The sequence below is a fragment of the Pimephales promelas genome, chromosome 6 (genome assembly GCF_988280905.1).
Source record: "Pimephales promelas chromosome 6, fPimPro1.hap1.1, whole genome shotgun sequence".
In the NCBI taxonomy this organism is placed as follows: Eukaryota; Metazoa; Chordata; class Actinopteri; order Cypriniformes; family Leuciscidae; genus Pimephales; species Pimephales promelas.
The window spans coordinates 28,354,160-28,374,872 of record NC_142774.1 but is presented as its reverse complement, the minus strand read 5'-3'; the positions used below and the strand labels follow the sequence as shown (position 1 = coordinate 28,374,872).

General features: G+C 42.3%; 1 protein-coding gene and 1 long non-coding RNA gene across 4 annotated transcripts in view; one reads left to right on the top strand and one right to left on the bottom strand.

Annotated features, from left to right (window-relative positions):
* The window catches only part of chrnb5a (cholinergic receptor, nicotinic, beta 5a), a 40,484-nt gene that overhangs the window by 1,514 nt on the left and 18,257 nt on the right, over positions 1 to 20,713 (bottom strand). For both annotated transcript variants that reach the window (XM_039693224.2, XM_089132340.1), the window contains exons 3-5: positions 13,658 to 13,702; positions 13,288 to 13,397; positions 7,406 to 8,366 (exon numbers count right to left, since the gene is read on the bottom strand). In XM_039693224.2, coding sequence (XP_039549158.1) covers positions 7,406 to 8,366; positions 13,288 to 13,397; positions 13,658 to 13,702 — 1,116 coding nt within the window. The remainder of the gene's footprint in view (positions 1 to 7,405; positions 8,367 to 13,287; positions 13,398 to 13,657; positions 13,703 to 20,713) is intronic.
* Positions 14,395 to 17,567, top strand: LOC148978738 (uncharacterized). 2 transcript variants are annotated; one of them, XR_016168887.1, is made up of 3 exons: positions 14,395 to 14,464; positions 14,627 to 15,571; positions 16,438 to 17,567. It is a non-coding gene; the product is annotated as an uncharacterized LOC148978738 (long non-coding RNA). The 2 variants fall into 2 exon arrangements; XR_016168888.1 differs by having other exon boundaries at positions 15,046 to 15,571; positions 16,438 to 17,538.

The window sequence follows — 20,713 nt, the reverse complement described above, 5'->3', positions numbered from 1 at the left end:
CAAGAAAATGTTGTCGGCTACATAATCAATATCACAAATGATACACAATTTAAACATTATTTAAAATACAAAGAAAACACATGCTACTGAAAACGTCTCGGGTTATGACTATAACCCTTGTTCCCTGAGAAGGGAACGAGACACTGCGTCGATAAAATCGACTCTTTGGGGACGCTCCCTAAGCGTGCGCCTCTGAAGTATGAATGAAACTAATCCAATCCTGATTGGTGTTGCGTCGTGACGTAACATGTGACGGCATACCCGGAAGTATAAAAGTGACGCTGTCACAACACACACTAGCCTCGCGATGAAGCAAGACGCTCAAGGGTCTGAAAAGGGGGCGTGGCAACACGACGCAGTGTCTCGTTCCCTTCTCAGGGAACAAGGGTTATAGTCATAACCCGAGACGTTCCCTATCGAGGGAACTCAACACTGCGTCGATAAAATCGACTCTTTGGGGAACGAGTACCCACTAGGCCACGCACCGAACAGACCCGCCCCAGAGTGAAACTGATTAGGCACTCAGCAAGGGCCGAGTACGTGTGCACCGGGCGTACTGGGAAGGCTGAGACTGTAAAACCTGATGAAAGTATGCGGGGTAGCCCAGCCGGCTGCCTCACAAATCTCCTGCAGAGGTACTCCCGACAGAAGGGCCCTAGAGGAAGCCATGCCTCTAGTCGAGTGAGCCCTTAAGGCCAAAGGTGAAGGAACCCCACGCACCTTGTAAGCCTCAGTAATAGCCTGGACAATCCAGTTACTTATAGTTTGTTTGGTCGCCGGGAGCCCCCTCTTAGGTGACCCAAAGCATACTAACAACTGGTCAGATCTTCTCCAAGAAGCAGACTTTTCCAAGTATACACTCAAAGCTCTGACGGGGCAGAGCAAGTGAAGCCTCTCTTCTCCCGCCGACACATGAGGTGGAGGATGGAATGCCTGAAGGACTACAGAGCGAGCCGTACTCGAAGGAACTTTAGGCACGTAGCCCGGACTCGGGTGCAAAAAGGCCTTTACTTTGCCAGGGGCAAACTCCAAGCAAGCTGGCGTTACCGCCAGGGCCTGGAGATCTCCCACCCTCTTAAGAGAGGTAATCGCTAAGAGAAAGACCATTTTCAACGTTAAGTCCTTAGGCGAAGCCGACTCTAAAGGTTCGAAGGGAGCGAGGGACAACCCTTCCAGAACTATTGCCAGATCCCAGGCAGGCACCCTGGACCTGATCGCCGGCCTCATCCTCCAAGCACCACGGAGAAACCTAATGACCAACTGGTGCCTCCCCAGAGGTCCACCATCTACTGGCGCGTGGAAAGCCGAAACGGCAGCCACGTACACCTTAAGAGTGGACGGGGAGAGACCCGCAGAGAAACGATCCTGAAGGAATTCCAGAACTGAAGCCACTGGGCAGTTTACTGGATCCAACCTTCGTTCTCCACACCAAGTGTGAAACACCTTCCACTTGAGGCCATATAATCTCCTGGTAGATGGGGCCCTAGAGCTAAGTATGGTTTCAACCACCTCAGCTGATAAGCCAGCATTTAGGTACTGAACCCCCTCAGAGGCCAGACCCACAGCTTCCACAACTCTGGGCGAGGGTGGAAGATTGTGCCCTCCGCCTGAGACAATAGATCCCTCCTCAGAGGAATCAGCCATGGCGGAGCTATGAGGAGTGATATTATATCCGAGAACCATACTCGTGTCGGCCATCTCGGGGCAACCAGAAGTAGACTGATGCCCTCTTGACGGACCCTCTCCAGGACCCCTGGGAGCAGAGCGATCGGGGGGAAAGCATACAGGCGAAGCCTCGGCCAAGCCTGTACCATGGCATCCAACCCCAGTGGGGCTGGATGTGAGAGGGAGAACCAAAGTGGACAGTGGGACGTCTCTCGAGACGCAAACAGATCCACTTCCATCGGTCCGAACCTCTCCCATATCGACTTCACCACATCCGGATGAAGTCTCCATTCCCCGGGCCTCAGCCCCTGCCTCGACAGGATGTCTGCTCCCCGATTCTGAACCCCTGGGATATACATTGCCCTTATTGACAATATCTTTCCCTGGGACCAAAGGATAATCTGATGCGCCAGTTTGCACAGAGGGCGCGATCTGAGTCCCCCCTGTCGGTTCAGATAGGCCACCACTGACGTATTGTCTGTCCGTATAAGGACGTGGCGACCCTCGATGTCTGGGAGGAAGCTCCTCAAAGCCTTGAATACCGCCATCATCTCCAGGCAATTTATATGCCAAGTGCGATGATGGTCCTGCCACAGACCCCTGGTAAAGCGGCCGTCCATGACCGCGCCCCAGCCCGTAAGGGAGGCGTCTGTCGAAACGGTTTCCCGGCGACATGACACCCCCAACACTGGCCCTTGGGATAGGAACCAAGGCTTCTTCCATATTTGCAGAGACTGAAGGCACTTGCGCGTTACTCTGATCATACGGAACGGATTTCCTTTGGGTGAGAACCCCTTGGTCTTCAACCACCACTGGAGGGGCCTCATGTGAAGGAGGCCCAGAGGAATAATGTTGGATGCCGCTGCCATGAGGCCCAGCATCCTTTGAAAGTGTTTCACAGTGACGGCCTGACCTAGCCTCACCCTGGACACCATCGCCAGAATTGACTCGATACGTGCGGGAGACATACGTGCCTGCATTGTAATCGAGTTCCACACGACTCCCAAAAAGGTCGTGCCCTGGGACGGTTCTAGCACACTCTTCTTCAAATTGAGTCTTAACCCCAATTTTTGAATATGGCCAAGAACGACATCTCGATGCCGAACTGCCATCTCCCGAGACTGGGCCAAAATAAGCCAGTCGTCGAGATAATTCAATACGCGAATCCCCTGAAGTCTCAGTGGAGCAAGGGCCACGTCCATACACTTGGTAAATGTGCGGGGAGAGAGTGCTAGGCCGAACGGAAGAACCCGATATTGGTATGCTTCGCCCCCGAAAGCGAACCTCAGGTACCTCCTGTGACAAGGAAGGATGGAGATGTGAAAATAGGCGTCTTTCAGATCTATCGTGACAAACCAGTCCTCGGATCTGATTTGACTCACGATTGTTGGAATGGTCAACATTCTGAATTTGAACCTTCTCAGAGACCGGTTCAACACCCTGAGATCCAAAATTGGCCTTAACCCCCCATCCTTCTTTGGAACTATAAAGTACCGGCTGTAAAACCCGGACTCCCTGTCTACCGGAAGAACACGTTCTATGGCTCCTTTCGACAGCAGAGTCTGTACTTCTTGTTCCAACACCTGAGCCTGCTCTGGGACCACCGCAGTGAGCACCACCCCAGAGAACTTGGGGGGGCGGTGCGCGAACTGCAGTCTGTACCCAACTCGTATTATCTGCAGGACCCATGGAGATATGTTGGGAAGATGATACCATCCCTCTACAAAATCTGCTAAGGGTACCAGCCTCTCGAGGCTGGCCTCTGGTGTCTTTTCGCTGGAAATTGATGCGGCCCGAAGCGCTGTTAACGGCGGACCTGCATCTTTTCCTAGAGGGCCCCGTTGTGAGAACAACCTCGGTTGTCTCACTGCGGAGGGGGCAGCCCTCTGAAGTCCTGCCTTGGCTAGGACCTCTTTTCCGAAGTCCTCTTAGCCTGAATGACGTCCCTCAGGTCGCCCCTCTGGCTGGAGGACTTCGGTTTTTGGGAGCGTTTCCTCTGTTGCCAAGACCCCGGAGGGGGGGCTCTAGAGGAAACGCTCTCCTTCTGCTCTGCCCTGTGGGAGGAGCTGGCTGATGGCTGGGGCTGATTGCTTTGCCCCCCCCTACTAGATTTGGCCTTCGCTTTCCGGGGGAGGTACTGCTGGAACGCCGCAGATTGTTTTCTCGACTCCTGAAACCTGTCGACAACCGAATTAACGGCGTCGCCGAACAGGCCAGAAGCCGAAAGCGGCGCATCCAGCAGGAAGGACCTATCCTTTTCTTTAATACCGGATAAGTTCAGCCACAGATGCCTCTCCGTGGCCACCATGGCCGCCATAGAGCGGCCAATAGCGCTGGCCGCTTCCCTAGTGGCCCGGAGAGACAAATCTGCGGCCTTCCTCAACTCCGCGACATCTTCAGGAGTAGGCCCCTCCCCCTCATCCAAATCTTTCAGGAGGTCGGCCTGGTATGCCTGCAAAATCGCCATTGAGTGCAGACACGAACCAGCCCGACCCGCCGCCATGTAAGCCCTGCCCACCAATGCAGATGTCTCTCTGCAGGGCTTACTAGGCAACACCGGGGTCTTTAGGGAAGACGCCGATTCGGGAGAGAGATAGCTCGCTAAAGCCTCCTCCACCTTCGGCATCTTCCCATATCCCATATCTCGAGCCCCCATAACATTGCTGTAATCTATTACATTGGGACTCGAAATACGGGACGAATGCGGTCTTTCCCACGTTCTCGAGATCTCTTTATGGAGATCAGGGAAAAACGGCAGACCCCGGCGGTGAGGCTGTGACCTGCGCTGCAGGTAACGCTCGTCCATTTTACTGGTGACTTGCGTTTCCTGCTCATGTTGTGGCCAGCTGATGTTTAGTCTGGCCACAGCGCGTGTCACAACCTCCACCAGCTCCTCATAACCCAGGCCGCGTGATGGCGTGCTGAGATCACGGTCGTCCGCATCGATGCTGAGCACGTCCCCTTCCTCAGAAGTAGACAGCTCAAGCACCGGGACCTGATCGCGGGTAGGAGAAACCGCAGCGCGGGCTCCCACACCACTCTCAGAGGCTGCGGGACCAGCCGATGGCGAGCGAGAAAATGCCTCAGCATTCTCACTCTCCTCCGCCAGATCCCGCTGCGAACCCCAGGATCTCAGTCGCCGCATCGCCTCGACATATGCGGGACCGGAACCCTGGGGAACGCGAGCCTGACCGTGCTCGTCAAAGCACGCCAGCCGGGAGCGCAGCACTCTAATAGGCAAAGCCTCACACATTTCACAAGCAGCCCCCTCGAGAGCTGCCCGTGCGTGCTGCACTCCCAAACAATACACACATAGAGAGTGTGCGTCCCCACCCGTGATGAAACGAGGGCAGGGATGCACACACCTCTTGAATTGTTCACTGGCCATACTTTCTTTCAATAATAAGACAAACAACACCAAATAAGACAGACAGTTTCAACATAAAGCGCTTGCTGAAGAGCGAAAGCTAGTGTGTGTTGTGACAGCGTCACTTTTATACTTCCGGGTATGCCGTCACATGTTACGTCACGACGCAACACCAATCAGGATTGGATTAGTTTCATTCATACTTCAGAGGCGCACGCTTAGGGAGCGTCCCCAAAGAGTCGATTTTATCGACGCAGTGTTGAGTTCCCTCGATAGGGAACAATCTTTATCTAAGAATAAAATTATTTGTTCACAGTTTACACAATTGTTTAATCTGATGTGAATTATCCATTGTTGCTTTTACAGCAAACACCGTGTCCTAACTATCACGCGGCTTCGCATCGTGTGATGAAAGGTATCTTTTCCATGTTAATCAGTTTTTGTCCTAACCAGCCGTGACACGCGACAACTCTATTTTAGAAACAGTTTCTATTTTTTTTACGACGTCGCGCTAGAACAACAAACACAAAGTGTGCAGCCCATTCTCACCCCCAAGGCGTCACCTAACTGACGCCTTGGGAAGCATTTTGACCATGCTTCAATATTTGATGCTTTAGGCGCCCTTTAGCATCAGTTAGATGACGCCCTAGGATTGCGTGTAACCCTACCCCCATCCCAGACCTAAACCTAACCGCGTCATCTAACTGACGCTTTCCTTTAGCGTCAGTAAGATGATGCCGTAGGATCGCATGTAACTGACGTCAAATATTGAAGCATGGTCAAAGGTGACGCCTTGGAGTGAGAATGCATTGCAGCGTAGCAATGATAATGCACTGTTTATGAGCTTTATTTAATGTTAAAAATGTGAAATGTGACTATGAACATCATGTAGTGCTCCCAGCTTTGTAGCCGTAAAAGAAACAATGGATAATTTCCACAGATCTTGAAATTAAACGAATGGAAACAAGAACATTCAAACTGTGAAAAAACAGGTGTATTCTTTGACAAAGATTGTTTAAGTAACTCAGTATGTAATTTTAATAATGTTTTAAATGTTGTAATATTTGTGAATCTGATTATGTAGGCTACTTATCCCTTTTCTTACGAGAGCCGTCAGGATTACTTTCTGGTGCTGTGCATTTGTCGCGAGAGCCCGCCACAACCTGTTCTGATTGGCTATGGGTTTTGATTGATTTTGACACATCTTGTAGTGACGTCACATCTGGTGTAGACAGGCAAATTGCTTGTCGCTGGAATCTTATCGCATTGCATCTGGGTAGGAGGACACGGTGTTATGCAATGCACATACAGAAGATGCAAGTTTCATTCACTCTTTTGTGCCAATAGCACCAAATTAATAATAATACTTTACAAAAAAAAAAACGTATTGGGTTACGACTGTAACCCTTATTTCCTGAGAAAGAGAACGAGAACTGTGTCGAATGACACTTTGGGGGAACGCCCCTCAGTGTAGTGCCTTAAACTATGCAAATCTTGATTGGTGTTGCATCATTACATCACGTGTGACAGCAGACACAGAAGCTACAAAGGGATGCCGGCACACAACAGCATCAGCTTCTGTGATAAAGCAAGCGCTTCCAGGCAGGGGAAGGCGTGGTGAAGGGACGCACCTCGAGAGCTGCCTGCGCATTCTGCGCTCCTAAACAATGTACACACAATTGGTGTGTATCCCCACCAGTGATGTATCAAGGGCAGGGATTGACACACTGCTTGTAACTTTGACTTGCCATTTCTTTATATATGTGTGTGATACTGAGACAGACAACACCAAAATAAGACAGACACATCAAAAGAGAGTGTTTGCGGAAGAACAGAAAACGGACGCTATTGTGCGCCTGCATCCCTTTGTAACTTCCTTGTATGGCGTCACACGTTACATCATGCTGCAACACCAATCAAAATTGGCTTAGTTTCATTCATGCTTCAGAGGCGCTACGCTGAGGGGCGTTCCCCCAATGTTTCATTCAACACAGTTCAGTTTTAAATTCTAAATTAATTGATTGCTAATAGTTTGAAAATGTCGCCGCCGCTGGTTAGGACAAAAATTCTGATTAACATGGAAAAGATACCTATTATCGCGTGTCGCGGCGTTGCATCGCGTGCACAGTACACAGTGTTACAGTGCACGCTCAAGGTAAATCATCATCACTGTCATCCCTTACATGTGCTTTGTTAATCTAAGGATGTCTACAGATAGTCTTAGCCTCGATAATCCGGTGCACTCCTGGGTCGGCAAGACAGCATTCACATAACCAATTTTTCATGCAAACAGTGCCCTGATTTAAACTAAACTGCTAGTGCTGAAGCACACTTAATAAGTCAATTAATAAATAATCTCAAAACCATTCTCACCCCTTCATCATCATCCTCAATCTTCATATGTTCAGCAATGAACCTCACACCTTCAATGGCCTCATCCACATCTGGGTCGTGTCTGACTTTAACTCTCTGCCTGAAGCCCGACCCCTCAGGAAGATCGCCGACCCTCCATGCCCCACATACACGTCCAGGGTCATCGCTTAAGAAGAGTGAGTCTCCATCCAACCTTATGCTCTTTGCATCAGTGGAAAACGATTTCTGCTTGTGTTTCCTTCTAAACCTCTCGCGTACATTAGACCTTCCCGGTCGTCGCATTAGAAGGAAAGCAGGAAGCTTATGCAGGAACACACGCTTGACCCACTCGGGCATATGGTGGGTTGATGGAGAACGGTGGTGCACGTTGAGCACACACACACTCGTCACGATGGAAAATGTGACCAGCACCATAGTAAACATCAGATACTTCCCTATTAATGGAACAGCCAGTGATGTTGGCGGAACAATCTTCGAAATCAGGAGCAGAAACACAGTAAGAGCCAGAAGAACTGAAATACAAAGCGTCATCTTCTCCCCACAGTCTGAAGGAAGGTAGAAAACCAGAATCGCAAGAGAAGTGATGAGGATGCATGGAATGATGAGGTTAATCGTGTAGAAAAGAGGCTTGCGCCTGATCACAAAGTCGTAAGTGACATCAAGGTATGTGAGGTCAGTGGGGTCTTCGTTTTTTCTGCCAGGGAGAGACACAATATCCCATTCGCCGCTGGGTGTGTAGTCATCACGACTGGCAAAATCAGATGTCAAGACAAGATCGAGTTCTGTGCGGTCGTACGTCCAGGAACGAAATTTAAGGGTGCAGTTCTGTTGATCAAAGGGGAAGTTACGGACTTCAATTGCACAGGCGCTCTTGTAGATGGCAGGAGGCAGCCAGAAAATGTCACCGGTGTTGGAGACAACTGCATTGCAGTAAAATGATACTTCATACACGCCATCTGCACTGCAAAAGAACAGAATATACATTCTAAATATAGATCAAGTAAATACTGTTTAAAAAAAACAATAAGTGTGTTACAGTGCCAAAATGCATTCACTGGCAGAGGGTTTTTCAAACTTTTTGATGCCAACCATTGCCAAATATGAATATTCCCTTGAATATTTCCCTTATTTGGAGAATATTCATATGGTGTTAAGTTGACGTATTAAGTTAGCGCATGTTTTTATGCCCACTATTAGTGTAATATATTTTAATTACAGCTGTCAAATCAAATAATATAATTGTGATGAACCTGTTGTAAAATAAAATTTGATGTGTTCAAAATTATTACATTTATATCACAAGAGAATAAAACAACAAGTTAACTTTCTTTGTCCTTAATCATTTTGTAAGCATCTTTATATTTTTGCTCTCAAATTTCCCCATGCACACTCTCAGAAAAAAAGGTACAAAAGCTGTCACTGGGGCTGTACCTTTTCCATTGCACCTGAAATGTCCATATTAGTACCTAAAAATGTACATACTACCTAAAATGGACATATTAGCTCATGAAATGGACATATTACCACCTAAAATGGACATATTAGCTCATGAAATTGAGATATTAGCACCTAAAATGTACATCTCAGCACCTAAAATGTACATATTATAATATACACATTAGCACCTAAAATGTACATATTAACACTTAAAGTGTACATATTAGCACCTCAAATGTACATACCAGCACCTAAAATGCACATATTAACATTTAAAATGTACTTATTAGCTCAAAAAATGGACAAAAGTTTACCTTTTGAAAAGGTACAGCCCCAGTGACAGCTTTTGTACTTTTTTTTTTTCTGAGAGTGCACTTGCAGAACCTAGCTTGAAAAACCCATGCACATGAGACGTTAAAAACACCTCCTCGTCACACAGAGTTCCTGATTAATATGAATTAATATGCATTAATTATAAAGATATTTAATCCAGGATCTCTCTTTTTCTCTGTGCCCTTTGAAAATGATTAGTGTACAGCTTTTTAATTAAAATTAGCATAGAAACACAATGCTTATTTTAGCAAAGGATTACATGCACCAGTGTCTCTTTACATGAGGAAATGCCTCTTAAGCAAATTAGTCTCATCCCACCCAATTTACCCATTTAAGCAATGAACATGTGCAAGTGCATCCTCCATTTTTATCCACTAAAATGGGGATTATATAACACACAATGCTTCCATTAGGAACAAACATCTGACCTAGATCAAGCAGTTTAAACTTTTTTGCTTGTCATTCATCTTCATTTATTTCTTTCATTCTTTTGAGCTTCGTCAAGTGCAAAGACATGAACGACCTGAAAGAACAGCAACAAGGGAGGCAACTGCTTTTGCTTCGGGCAACTCTTTAGCATAATTACAGTAACCAGTGTCTTGGAACAGTGACAGTTGCTTGTTGTATTGAATTTGTCACTAAACTGTGACTGCATCAAAGCTTCAAATCATCCTAAAAGTTTACACGGCTTATGGATGGGAACAACTGTGAAGGCACAAATAACTCTTTCCAAATTTACTGCTCCAAGCTATTACTAATCAAACATCAATTCATCAGATGTTGTGATATGCATTAGAGAATTCACTATTACAGTATATAACTATAATGAATGTAAGTACTGTATATACAGTATTTCAGTGCTTAGTGATGAGAATGGCCAGTATGTGATCCAGCAAAAGTGTTTAAATTATGTAGTTATTTTATCAGTTTCAACATGCATATTTTTAATTGTAAAGAGAAAAATATATAAATAATTATTTAAACTGATACTTATAATTATATATAATTTATAAAGACTTTTACATTGTTAATATATATATATATATATATATATATATATATACTGTATAAACTGAATATATAATATATACACTACCACTACAGTTTTAGATCGGTAAGATTTTTTTTATGTTTTTAAAAGAAGTCTCTTCAAGGCTGCAATTATTTGATCAAAAAAAAAAAACAGTAATATTGTGAAATATTATTACAATTTAAAACAGCGGTTTTCTATGTGAATATATGAAGTGTAATTTTTTCCTGTGATCAAGGCTGAATTTACAGCATCATTACTCCAGTCTTCAGTGTCACATGATCCTACAGAAATTATTATAATATGATGCTCAAGAAACATTTATGATTATTATCCATGTTGAACAGTTTTTTACATTTTTATTTCAGGATTCTTTGATGAATAAAAAAGTTCAAAAGAACAGAATTGATCTGAAATGGAAAGCTTTTGTAACATTAACCACTACCATTCGAAAGTTTGGGGTCAGTAAGAATTTACTTTTTATTTTGGGGGGAAAGAAATTAGAAAATACTTTTATTCATTTTTTTAATGTTAGAAAAGATTATATTTTAAATAAATGCTGTTCTTTTGAACTTTCTAAGTAATGATGTTGAAAATTCAGCTTTCAAATTACATTTTAAAATATATTAAAATAGAAAACAGTTATTTTAAATTGTCAAAATATTTCACAATATTACTGTTTGTCGTTTTTTTTTTTTTTTTTTCATCAAATAAAGCAGCCTTGGTGAGCAGAAGAGACTTCATTTAAAAACATAAAAAATCTTACTGATCTAAAACTTTTGACCGGTAGTGCATATTGTAAAAATACAGTATATTTCAAATAAATGCTGTTCTTTTGGACCTTCTTTTCATCAAAAAGAAAAATGCTTTATGGTTTCCATAAAAATATTAAGCCGCACAACCGTTTTCATCATTGATTACTAAGAAATGTTTCATGAGCAGCAAATCAGCATATTAGAATGATTTCTGAAGGACAGTGTGGCAGTAATGGCTCCTGAAAATTCAGCTTTGTCATCACAGGAATAGTTAAGCATTAGTAAACAATTAATTAATAATTTATAAAGCATATGTCTATTATAAGCATAATGTATAATAGACATTAACAAGCAGTTTATAAATACAGCTGTAAATGCTTTTTTTCTTAAATTATAAGCATATAATGTGCTTAATAATTGTATTTTCATACTTTGTCAACTAACAATTTCTAAATGAAGAATTACATTTTATAAACCAGTTATTTAAGAGTTGTCATTCATAGTAAATACAGGTAGTTATAAAGCAATTAGTAGAGGTCAGTTAACTATTTTGTGAGCTCATCTAAAGTGAGGACTATTCATGCCTTGTAAAGCATTTATAAAGGAGATTTAAAGGCACATCAATCTTCTAAACAGTAAAATGTAACAAACACAACACTGTGATACAGTACATACAAATATTTAACAGCCTTTAAATCTCCTTTAGAAATGCTTTGCTTAATAACTACCCATATTAACCCTGAATTACAGCATAAATCCATATAAAGCATTAACACACTAAGTAACCGTCACTATTATGTCTGACTCTGAATAATAAGATATATGATTGTACATTTAAATAGTTTATTAATCATTTACTTACATGTTATAAGTAATCTTATGTTCCACTGTAATCTAAGAGTTCCACTGGCAACTGGTTTATAAAAAATGTAATTCTTCATTTAGAAATGATAAATTGATCATTAATAAAGGATGCAAATACAATTATTAAACACATTATAGATATGCTTTTAAATCAAGAATAAATCATTTATAGCTGTATTTATAAACTGCTTATAATGTATATTAATGTTTTATGAATGATGAATTAACTGTTTACTCATGCTTAACTAATGATTATTAGCGCGTAGTTATTATTATTAGTCTTATATTATATTATAATATTACTTATTTTATGAGTATTACCGAATAAATTACATTTTAATAATAATTCGTTACATTTATATAGCGCTTTTTCTGGGACCTCAAAGCGCTTCACATATGGAAGGGGGGAATCTCCTCAACCACCACCAATGTGCAACATCCACCTGGATGATGCGACGGCAGCCATATTGCACTAGAACGCCCACCACACACCAGCTTAATGGTGGAGAGGAGACGAATTAATGAAGCCAATTAGTATATATAGGGATGATTAGGAGGCCATGATGGACAGAGGCCAAGGGGCAAATTTGGCCAGGATTTTGACATCCTGGGATTTTTAATTACCACAGAGAGTCAGGACCTCAGTTTAACGTCTCATCCGAAGGACGGTGCTCTTTGACAGTATAGTGTCCCCGTCAATATACTGGGGCGTTAGGACCCACACAGACGACAGGGTGAACACCCCCTACTGGCCTCACCAACACCTCTTCCAGCAGCAACCTGGTTTTCTCAGATGGTCTCCCATCCAGGTAGTAACCAGGCTCAGCCCTGTTTAGCTTCAGGGGGCAACCACTCTTGGGCTACAGGGTGATATGGCTGCTGTTTAAAATATATTAAATACAGGCAATACAACTCAATTCAATTCTTGAAGCCTTCCTTATTGTTTGTATTGTTTGTACTGTATATAACTGCTGACTCAATAAAACGTGATCTTAGTTGGATCTATTTGTTTGTTTTTAATTTTGCAGTGTTACTGTGATATACAGTATGTATGAATTATCATGTTAAGCTAGTAATGTAATAGCCAAAGTTAGCAGTGCAGCATCTACTGGACAGCCTGAATTTGCCTTTAGTTACGTTACACTTGTTTACATTTCAGACACCACCACTATGCTACTAGCCTACTACACGAAACCACAAAGCACGTCTTTTTTCAGCCTCCCGGTTGCATGCGCAAGCAGTGATGACATTGCAGAGAAATCCATGTAATTAAAATGTAATAATATTTCACAATATTACTTTTTTATTATTATTTACTAATATTATAATTTACCTGTATTTATAATGCAGTCTTGGTGAGCATAAGAGACTTTCAAAAACATTAAATAATCTTATTGACCCCAAACGTTTGAATGGAAGTCTATACAGTACAGATTATGCTACTGGTTACAGTTATGGCATACTTGTTATAGAGTACTATATCAGGGAGCCAGATGTGCTGCGATGGAATTCGTAGTTTTTTGATGCCATCGTACTCATTTGGATCCCACACCAGTCTGTAGTCATTCCACTCCTACAGAAAAAAGTAGAATGTGGTTGAAAATGCTGTTGAAAAAAAAAGACGATGTACCAAATTCATTTTAAACAGAACAGCTAAATGCATTCACTCGGTTAAACAGGATTTTCCATCATGCAACAGAAATGACCTAAAAATTAAGTATAATTTAATTTCAACTCAAATCCGCTATGTGCTGTGTTTACAGACATGACAGCTCATTTGACTGTATTATAACACTGTCTAGATGAGTGCACAGACATAGACAGTAAGCTTACCTGCGTCAGCCACACATTTGTTGTCATGATTTGTTCCCTCTCATTCTGTAAAAAGAACAGAACATTGAATGTTGTATTAGGGCTTTCACCTTCATTCAGTTGACTGGTGACAATCATGATCCTGGGTTACAGCTCACTGCTTGATGTAGCCTATACAATAGAATACAGTTAGAATGCCCCTAAAAAGATATTGATTGTCTGAAAAAGACAAGATATTGGGGCAACCCCTGTATAAGTTTTTGTCAAATTTATATCAAATTTATATCAAAATATATAGTTAAGCAGTATAACATGACATGATTAACAAGTATCACACGAGTGCTGTCTTTGTCCTGAATAACATGTGCAAATGTGATATTGATTTTATATAAGATTGATTTTATAATAGATTTGATCTATTTTAGACACAATATAGTCTGTTTTTGCTACATTTTGCAAATGAACCTATAAATTATAGCAGAACTGCTGTGCGTCTTTGAGCAACACAAAGTGGTGTGTCATTACTGAATGAATCAGTGTTTTCAACGAATCGGTTGAACCAATGGTTCAATGGCTCATTTATAAAGACATTAATGAACGAATCAAATGAATGAATGACTCAATAATTTACTCATTTAGGCATTTACCAACACCTACTTAGTTTCTTATTAAGTGTGTTGCCATTAAGGCAAAATATTAGGGACTTTTATTTTGATATGACGTAGACCTGGAGTTTGGGGTAAGAGGTCATTTCCTGTATAGAAGTAAGGAAGCTGACAGAATGTGAGCACATGTAATTCATATGTTGTTAGCACTTGAGGCAATGTCGTAAGTACAAAATTCATTTTTATGTTAATAAGTTAATGTTACAATAGTGTTTAAAAAGGAAAGACTACACATAGTTACAATATTTATTTACATGTATATACAGATATTTTTCTTCAGACAAGATTTATGTTAAAACAGTCAATCTTTATTTCTTTGTTACAGTTTTCACTCTGTCATGTAAGATGATGTTAAAGCCACAGTAAACAGCAAGAAATCGCTCACTACGACTTGTCGTCATTTTGCATCAGAGTTAGCTGGTTGTATAGCTACAGTTGCTACACTGCAGTGAGGACAACACATTAAGGATATCATTTCATTAAAAATTATATTTCATATTTCCCTATAAAATAAAAAATAAAGGGAGTTGTTACAGATAGTTGTTACAGATCTGCCAGGGTCTCTCACCAGCCAATCACAGCCCACTCCCTCACCTAAGTTCTGATCACAAACACCTGCACCTCATCATCAGCACGACTAAAGCACACACAGTTCACTGCCCGGTCTTGTTTGTATGAAGAGGACTATTTACCTTACCTTGTAATTTGACTTCTCAAACAATCTATCTCCAACCTCTACTCCAGCGTCATTCTCCAGCGTCTTGCCTCCATTCTCCCCCGTGTGATTCTCCCAGTGTCTCGTCCTTCCGCCGTGTCTCCAAAGTCTCCAGCGATCCTGCATTCCACACCTTCATCAACCCATCAACATTTGATTCATCAATAGGTGGCCAACTTTACCATCTCCGTCAAGGGAATCTGTCAATTAATAATTCTGTTCTTAAATTCAGAACCCCCGCGGCCGCCAGTGGCTGAAATGAGTGCTCGCTCCTTACCACCTATCGGCAGGGATTGAATCCTTAAGTGCGGCTGCATCTCGCGGCATTATGGCGATGCCATCGGTTTAGAAAGTTTCATCCAACCGTCCATCTGTTTCACCACTCGAATGCAGTCATGTGTTGAAGAACACCAGGGTCAAACACCATCTATCTTCCTGCGCCAAACAGAGCTGTTTATTGAACAGCAGAGACGGCTAACCTAGGGGCTCTGCCTGTATTGTTGTGCTGGGGGGCATATCATCACTGCATGCCCCATTTGTCCTCCACATCCCATGGTGAGTGTTTTGTTGACTCCTATCAAGTATTTGAAACCAATCACTACCATTGTAACCCTTACTGCTTCAAAGGTATCTCTCCCAGTCCATGCCCTCCTTGACTCTGGGCCAGCTGGGAATTTCATCACCAGAAAGCTCTGCCGCCAACTCAACCTGCCGACGACCACTACTCAGACCATCTACCAGGTCCAGTCGGCGACTGGGCGACCACTGTGCCACAAGAATGTCCGATATAGCACTGGTCCCATCAAACTACATGTTAGTCAGCTCCATGTAGAGTCCCTCCATCTCCTGATTCTAGAGAATTCCACCACTGAGGTGATCCTAGGGTGCCCGTGGCATGTGCAGCATGGTCCCATCATCTCATGGAAGAGCGGCGGAGATCTAAAGTGGGGCAGGAAGTGTTTTCTCTCACCAGCCAATCACATCGCACTCACCTGAGTTCTGATCACACACACCTGCACCTCATCACCCTCATCACTGCCAATACTAAAGCACACACAGTTCACTGTCAGGTCTCATTGTATGAAGAGGACTACTTGCCCTACCTTGCAACAACCTACCTGAATTCTCCAGCTATCTATCTCCAACCTTTACTCCAGCATCATTCTCCAGCATCTTGCCTTCATTCTCCTCCGTGTGATTCTTCCAGCGATCTTGCATTACATGTCTTCATCGACCCATCAGCATTCCTGTAAGAAGATGCATTCCATTCACCGCTAGCATCCCACACTCCGATTCATCATTGCACTTCTTGCTTACCTGCTTCCAGTTCACCCGCTCACTTTTTGTCCAAATAAATTGTCTGATTCCTTAAAAATAGTTCACCCAAAAATTTTAATTCTTTCATTTTCTTTCTTTTTCAGAACATAACAGAAGATATTGTGATGTCACGAGAGGCTGTGTCCTGGAAGGGCGCTACATTTCCCTGAGGTGGCTGCAACCACAAACAGCTGTGGCTCCATCTGTTGGTGATGGCGGGAACTCCACCCCTCAATACACAAAGTTCCTGCACACCTGAGACTGATCAGGGTCTGATGAGCTGAAGGCCTACTTAAGGGTTAGAGACACAGTGACTGGGTGTGTGAGGTTTGGGGAGTCAAGCTTCAGGTTGTGCTCTCTGTGGAAAACCAAGACCACGCCAGGATCGTTTCCATGAGGAATACTGAAGGTTGGAAATACTCACCAGACATCTGAAAGACGTACGGCTGGCTTTGCCAAAGGGCTGCAGCACGGACTGATGTAAAGTTGGAAAAGACGTTGAAAGTTTACGTTCCTGAGGGAAACAAGATTATGATTTCACCATCAGAGGTATCCCAACATGACATCATGACTTTTGTGTAAACATACACGCCACTTTCGAGTCAATTAGCGTGTTATCTCTACGCATTTTGAGCTATCCGCGTGTATCCGCGTGTATGCGTGTATGTCTACGCCATTAACGTCCACGTCATTCCGCGTGTCTGTACACGCCGTCAAATGTACGAGCGAAACGAAGCAAAATGTACATCTACATCTACATCTGAGGAGCTATCTTTTTTTTTTTCCTAGGATGGTGAGGGAACAGTCATAAATGCCATTAACCCCAGTGACAGTTAAGTTTAGGGACGGGGTTGAGGTAAGTCATATATACAGTAATAACGTTAAGTCAACGGCGTTCATAAACACGCTGAAAAGCGATTATGCGTGTTGATAGCACGCCAAAAATGGAAATACGAATTGGCGTGTCATACACACGCTACTTCATGAGATCAGTCTGGGTATCCTTTAAGTTTTGACTGTTGAAGCCCGACCTGATCCTTAGTTACACTTTTGAGTTGGGAACGCTATATCTGATAATTCCAAAGAACTGAATAAAATCCTTGTTTGCATTTGAACTTTGTGTCCTTGCACTACTTGAACTGTCCCGCTGAGAAATGTATCGCCTCTCATGACATCACAATATTTTCAAGAATGTTGGTAACCAAACTGTTTTGGTTTCCATTGGTTACAACTGAATTCAGTTAATATATGAACAATAATAAAAATACTCAGACAAATTAATTTATTTTACTGACCTTAAACGTTTATGTTCAATCAGATAAAATATTTCTTTCTAAAGCTACTTTTTGTAATGTTTATTTGATGTTTTTCTCATTTAACACAATGATTTTAAATTATCCTTTGGGGGAAAAAAATGCAAATTTGATGCGATTAACTAGATTAATTAATTAGCACGCACATTATGTAATTAATATGATTACAAATGTTAATCATTTGACAGTCTTAGGCCCTGTTTACACGAGAACGCTCGCAGGTGAAAACGTAAAAATATTTTATTGGATGTGCCTTCCGTTTACATGGCGACCATATTTTTGGGGCTTTAAAACGCAAAAAAGTGAAACCACCCTCCAGAGTGGAAATCTTTAAAACGCTCCACCGCCGCGTTCCCGTGTAAACGGTAAAAACACAAAGGTTTGTTTGACAGTGAAGGTTGTACGCAGGCGCGCGGGCTTGGTGTTGTTGTAGTATGCACATAGCCGCCTGGAGTGCATGCTACAGTGAATTTCACAGACTTTTGCGTCACCATCTGCACGCGGATTTCACACCCAAAACGCTTGTCTAAACGCAGAATAAAAAGTGATAAAGCAACGCGCCACTTTTGCGTTTTCTCTTCCGAATCATTTCCGTGTAAACATAGCCCTAGTTTGTAAGTAAGTAAAAAAAAGTAAGTAAGTAAAATTTATTTGTATAGCACTTTTCTCAGATGAAGATCACAAAGTGCTTCACAACAAATGAAAGCATACAACTCTCATAAATACATTGCATCACAAAACAAAATAAAATACATAAAATAAATAAAATAAACAATACGTACACATTAGACCAGCCTAACCACCCTACAATCTAGTTAAAAGCCTCTTTAAAAAGCAGAGTTTTCAGATGGTTTTTAAATTGTTCCACACAATTCAAGCCGCGTATGGAAGGAGGCAAAGCGTTCCACAACCTGGGTGCAACAACTTGGAATGAACGGTCCCCCCTAGTTTTAAAATATGAAAGGGGGACAACTAATAGTCTCTGGCCTGTTGATCTCAGACTACGTGAGGATGTACGCAGCTGTATCAGGTCAGCGATGTATGGGGGTGCCTGTCCTTGTAGGGCTCTAAAAGTTAGGACCAAAATTTTGAAGTTTATTCTTAGTTTCACTGGTAACCAATGAAGTGAAGCTAAAACGGGAGTAATATGTGCCCTTTTACTCGTGTGGGTTAAAAGCCTAGCAGCAGAATTTTGGACAGTCTGGAGACGACCAAGATCCTTCTTATTAAGGCAAATAAAAAGACTGTTGCAATAGTCTAAGCGAGACGAGATAAAAGCATGAATGATCATCTCCAACTCGGCTTTTGACACTAAGGCTCTTATCTTAGAAATGTTCCTTAATTGAAAGAAACAGTTTTTAATAAGATCTTTCGAGTGTTTCTCCAGAGACATGGCCGCATCAAAAACAACACCTAAGCTTCTGAGACTGGGCTGAACAGACGAACCTAAGTCACCAATGTGTTGCTTTATCTGAGGGATGCTCTGCTCAGGGGCAATAATTAAAGTTTCAGTCTTGGCTGAATTCAACATTAAAAAGTTGTCATTCAGCCACTGCTTGATCCTACTCAGACAGTTCATCAAAGATGAAAGTTTAAAAAAACTCAGTAGGCTTAAAGGAACAGTATAACTGAATGTCATCTGCATACAAGTGATAAGAGACATCCTGAAACTGGCTTATTATCTGTCCTAGAGGGAGCATATACAGAAGGAAAAGAATAGGTCCCAGGACAGAACCCTGAGGAACACCACTCGATAAACCAGCAGTATCTGACATTTTTTGATTTATATAAACACTGAAACTTCTACCAGTAAGGTAAGATGAAAACCATTTTAGAGCTGATCCGGATATCCCTAATAGAGCCTGAAGTTTATTAAGCATAATATTGTGATCAATAGTGTCAAAGGCAGATGTAAGGTCCAACAAAACTAACACTGTGTGCTTCCCAGAATCAGCAGACATCAAAATATCGCTTGAAACTTTCACCAGTGCAGTTTCCGTAGAATGTTTTTTACGAAAACCTGACTGATATTTATCAAAGATATCATTTATCTCTAAGAAATTAGTAAGCTGCTCTGCTACCACTTTCTCTAGAATCTTTGCCATGAAAGGGAGTTTAGATATAGGCCTATAATTCGAGGGTTGCAATGGGTCTAAACTGGGCTTCTTAAGAACAGGTTCAACAATAGCATGTTTAAAAAAGTCAGGAACCACCCCAGTTAAAAGAGAAGTATTGATCATTTCCACAACACAGGGGCCAATACTATCAAAAACCTGCTTAAACAGCATAGTTGGGAGAACATCACTCTGGCCATAGGAGGGCTTTAGCTTATCTAGCAGAGTTGTAAGCAAAAGTGAAAAAAAAAGAAAAGAAAATTATTTCTGGCATGACAAATCTGTTTGGCATGGGGCATGGTAATGGCTATGGCAATGTTGAAATGTTTCGTCTTGCCAGAATAGATCTGCTACGCTGCTGCTTTTGGCCCCGTTTACACAAAGGGAAAACGCAGATATTTCCTGTGGATTGGCCTCTCGTTTACACGAAAACCCCATTTTTATCACAGAAAACAATTATTTCTAAACTCAATGTGGAGATTTCTGAAAACGCTGGTTATGTGTTGTCGTGTGAACTGGGAGAAACAGCGTTTTAGGTTCTCTCTTTTCGATTCTGAGGATTCTGATTGGCTTTCATGGCTTTATCCTTAACCCCTACACTGCCGCCAATAGGTTTGGCATAGTTATGATGGCGCTCGACGGCATATTTATGCTGGTGTGTGAACGATGTTATTTTTTGAAAACGGAGAGGGGGGAAATATTCCTTTTGCTAAATACCCGGCTTTGTGTAAACGTGGCCTTTATTTCTGCTGCTGCTGCAGAGCAAGTACAGGACTTGCTACTGCTAATACATACATGACACACTGCTGTGAGCAAGTAAGATATGCTGCTGTACATAAATTACCTGTAACAGATCTATACAGGTAAAGCTGGGGAAGGTGGAGGGTTTCTGAAAGTGTGTTGCACTGCTAAGGCAAAAATGCTAACCAAGTGCTGTATTTTAAGGTTTGTTG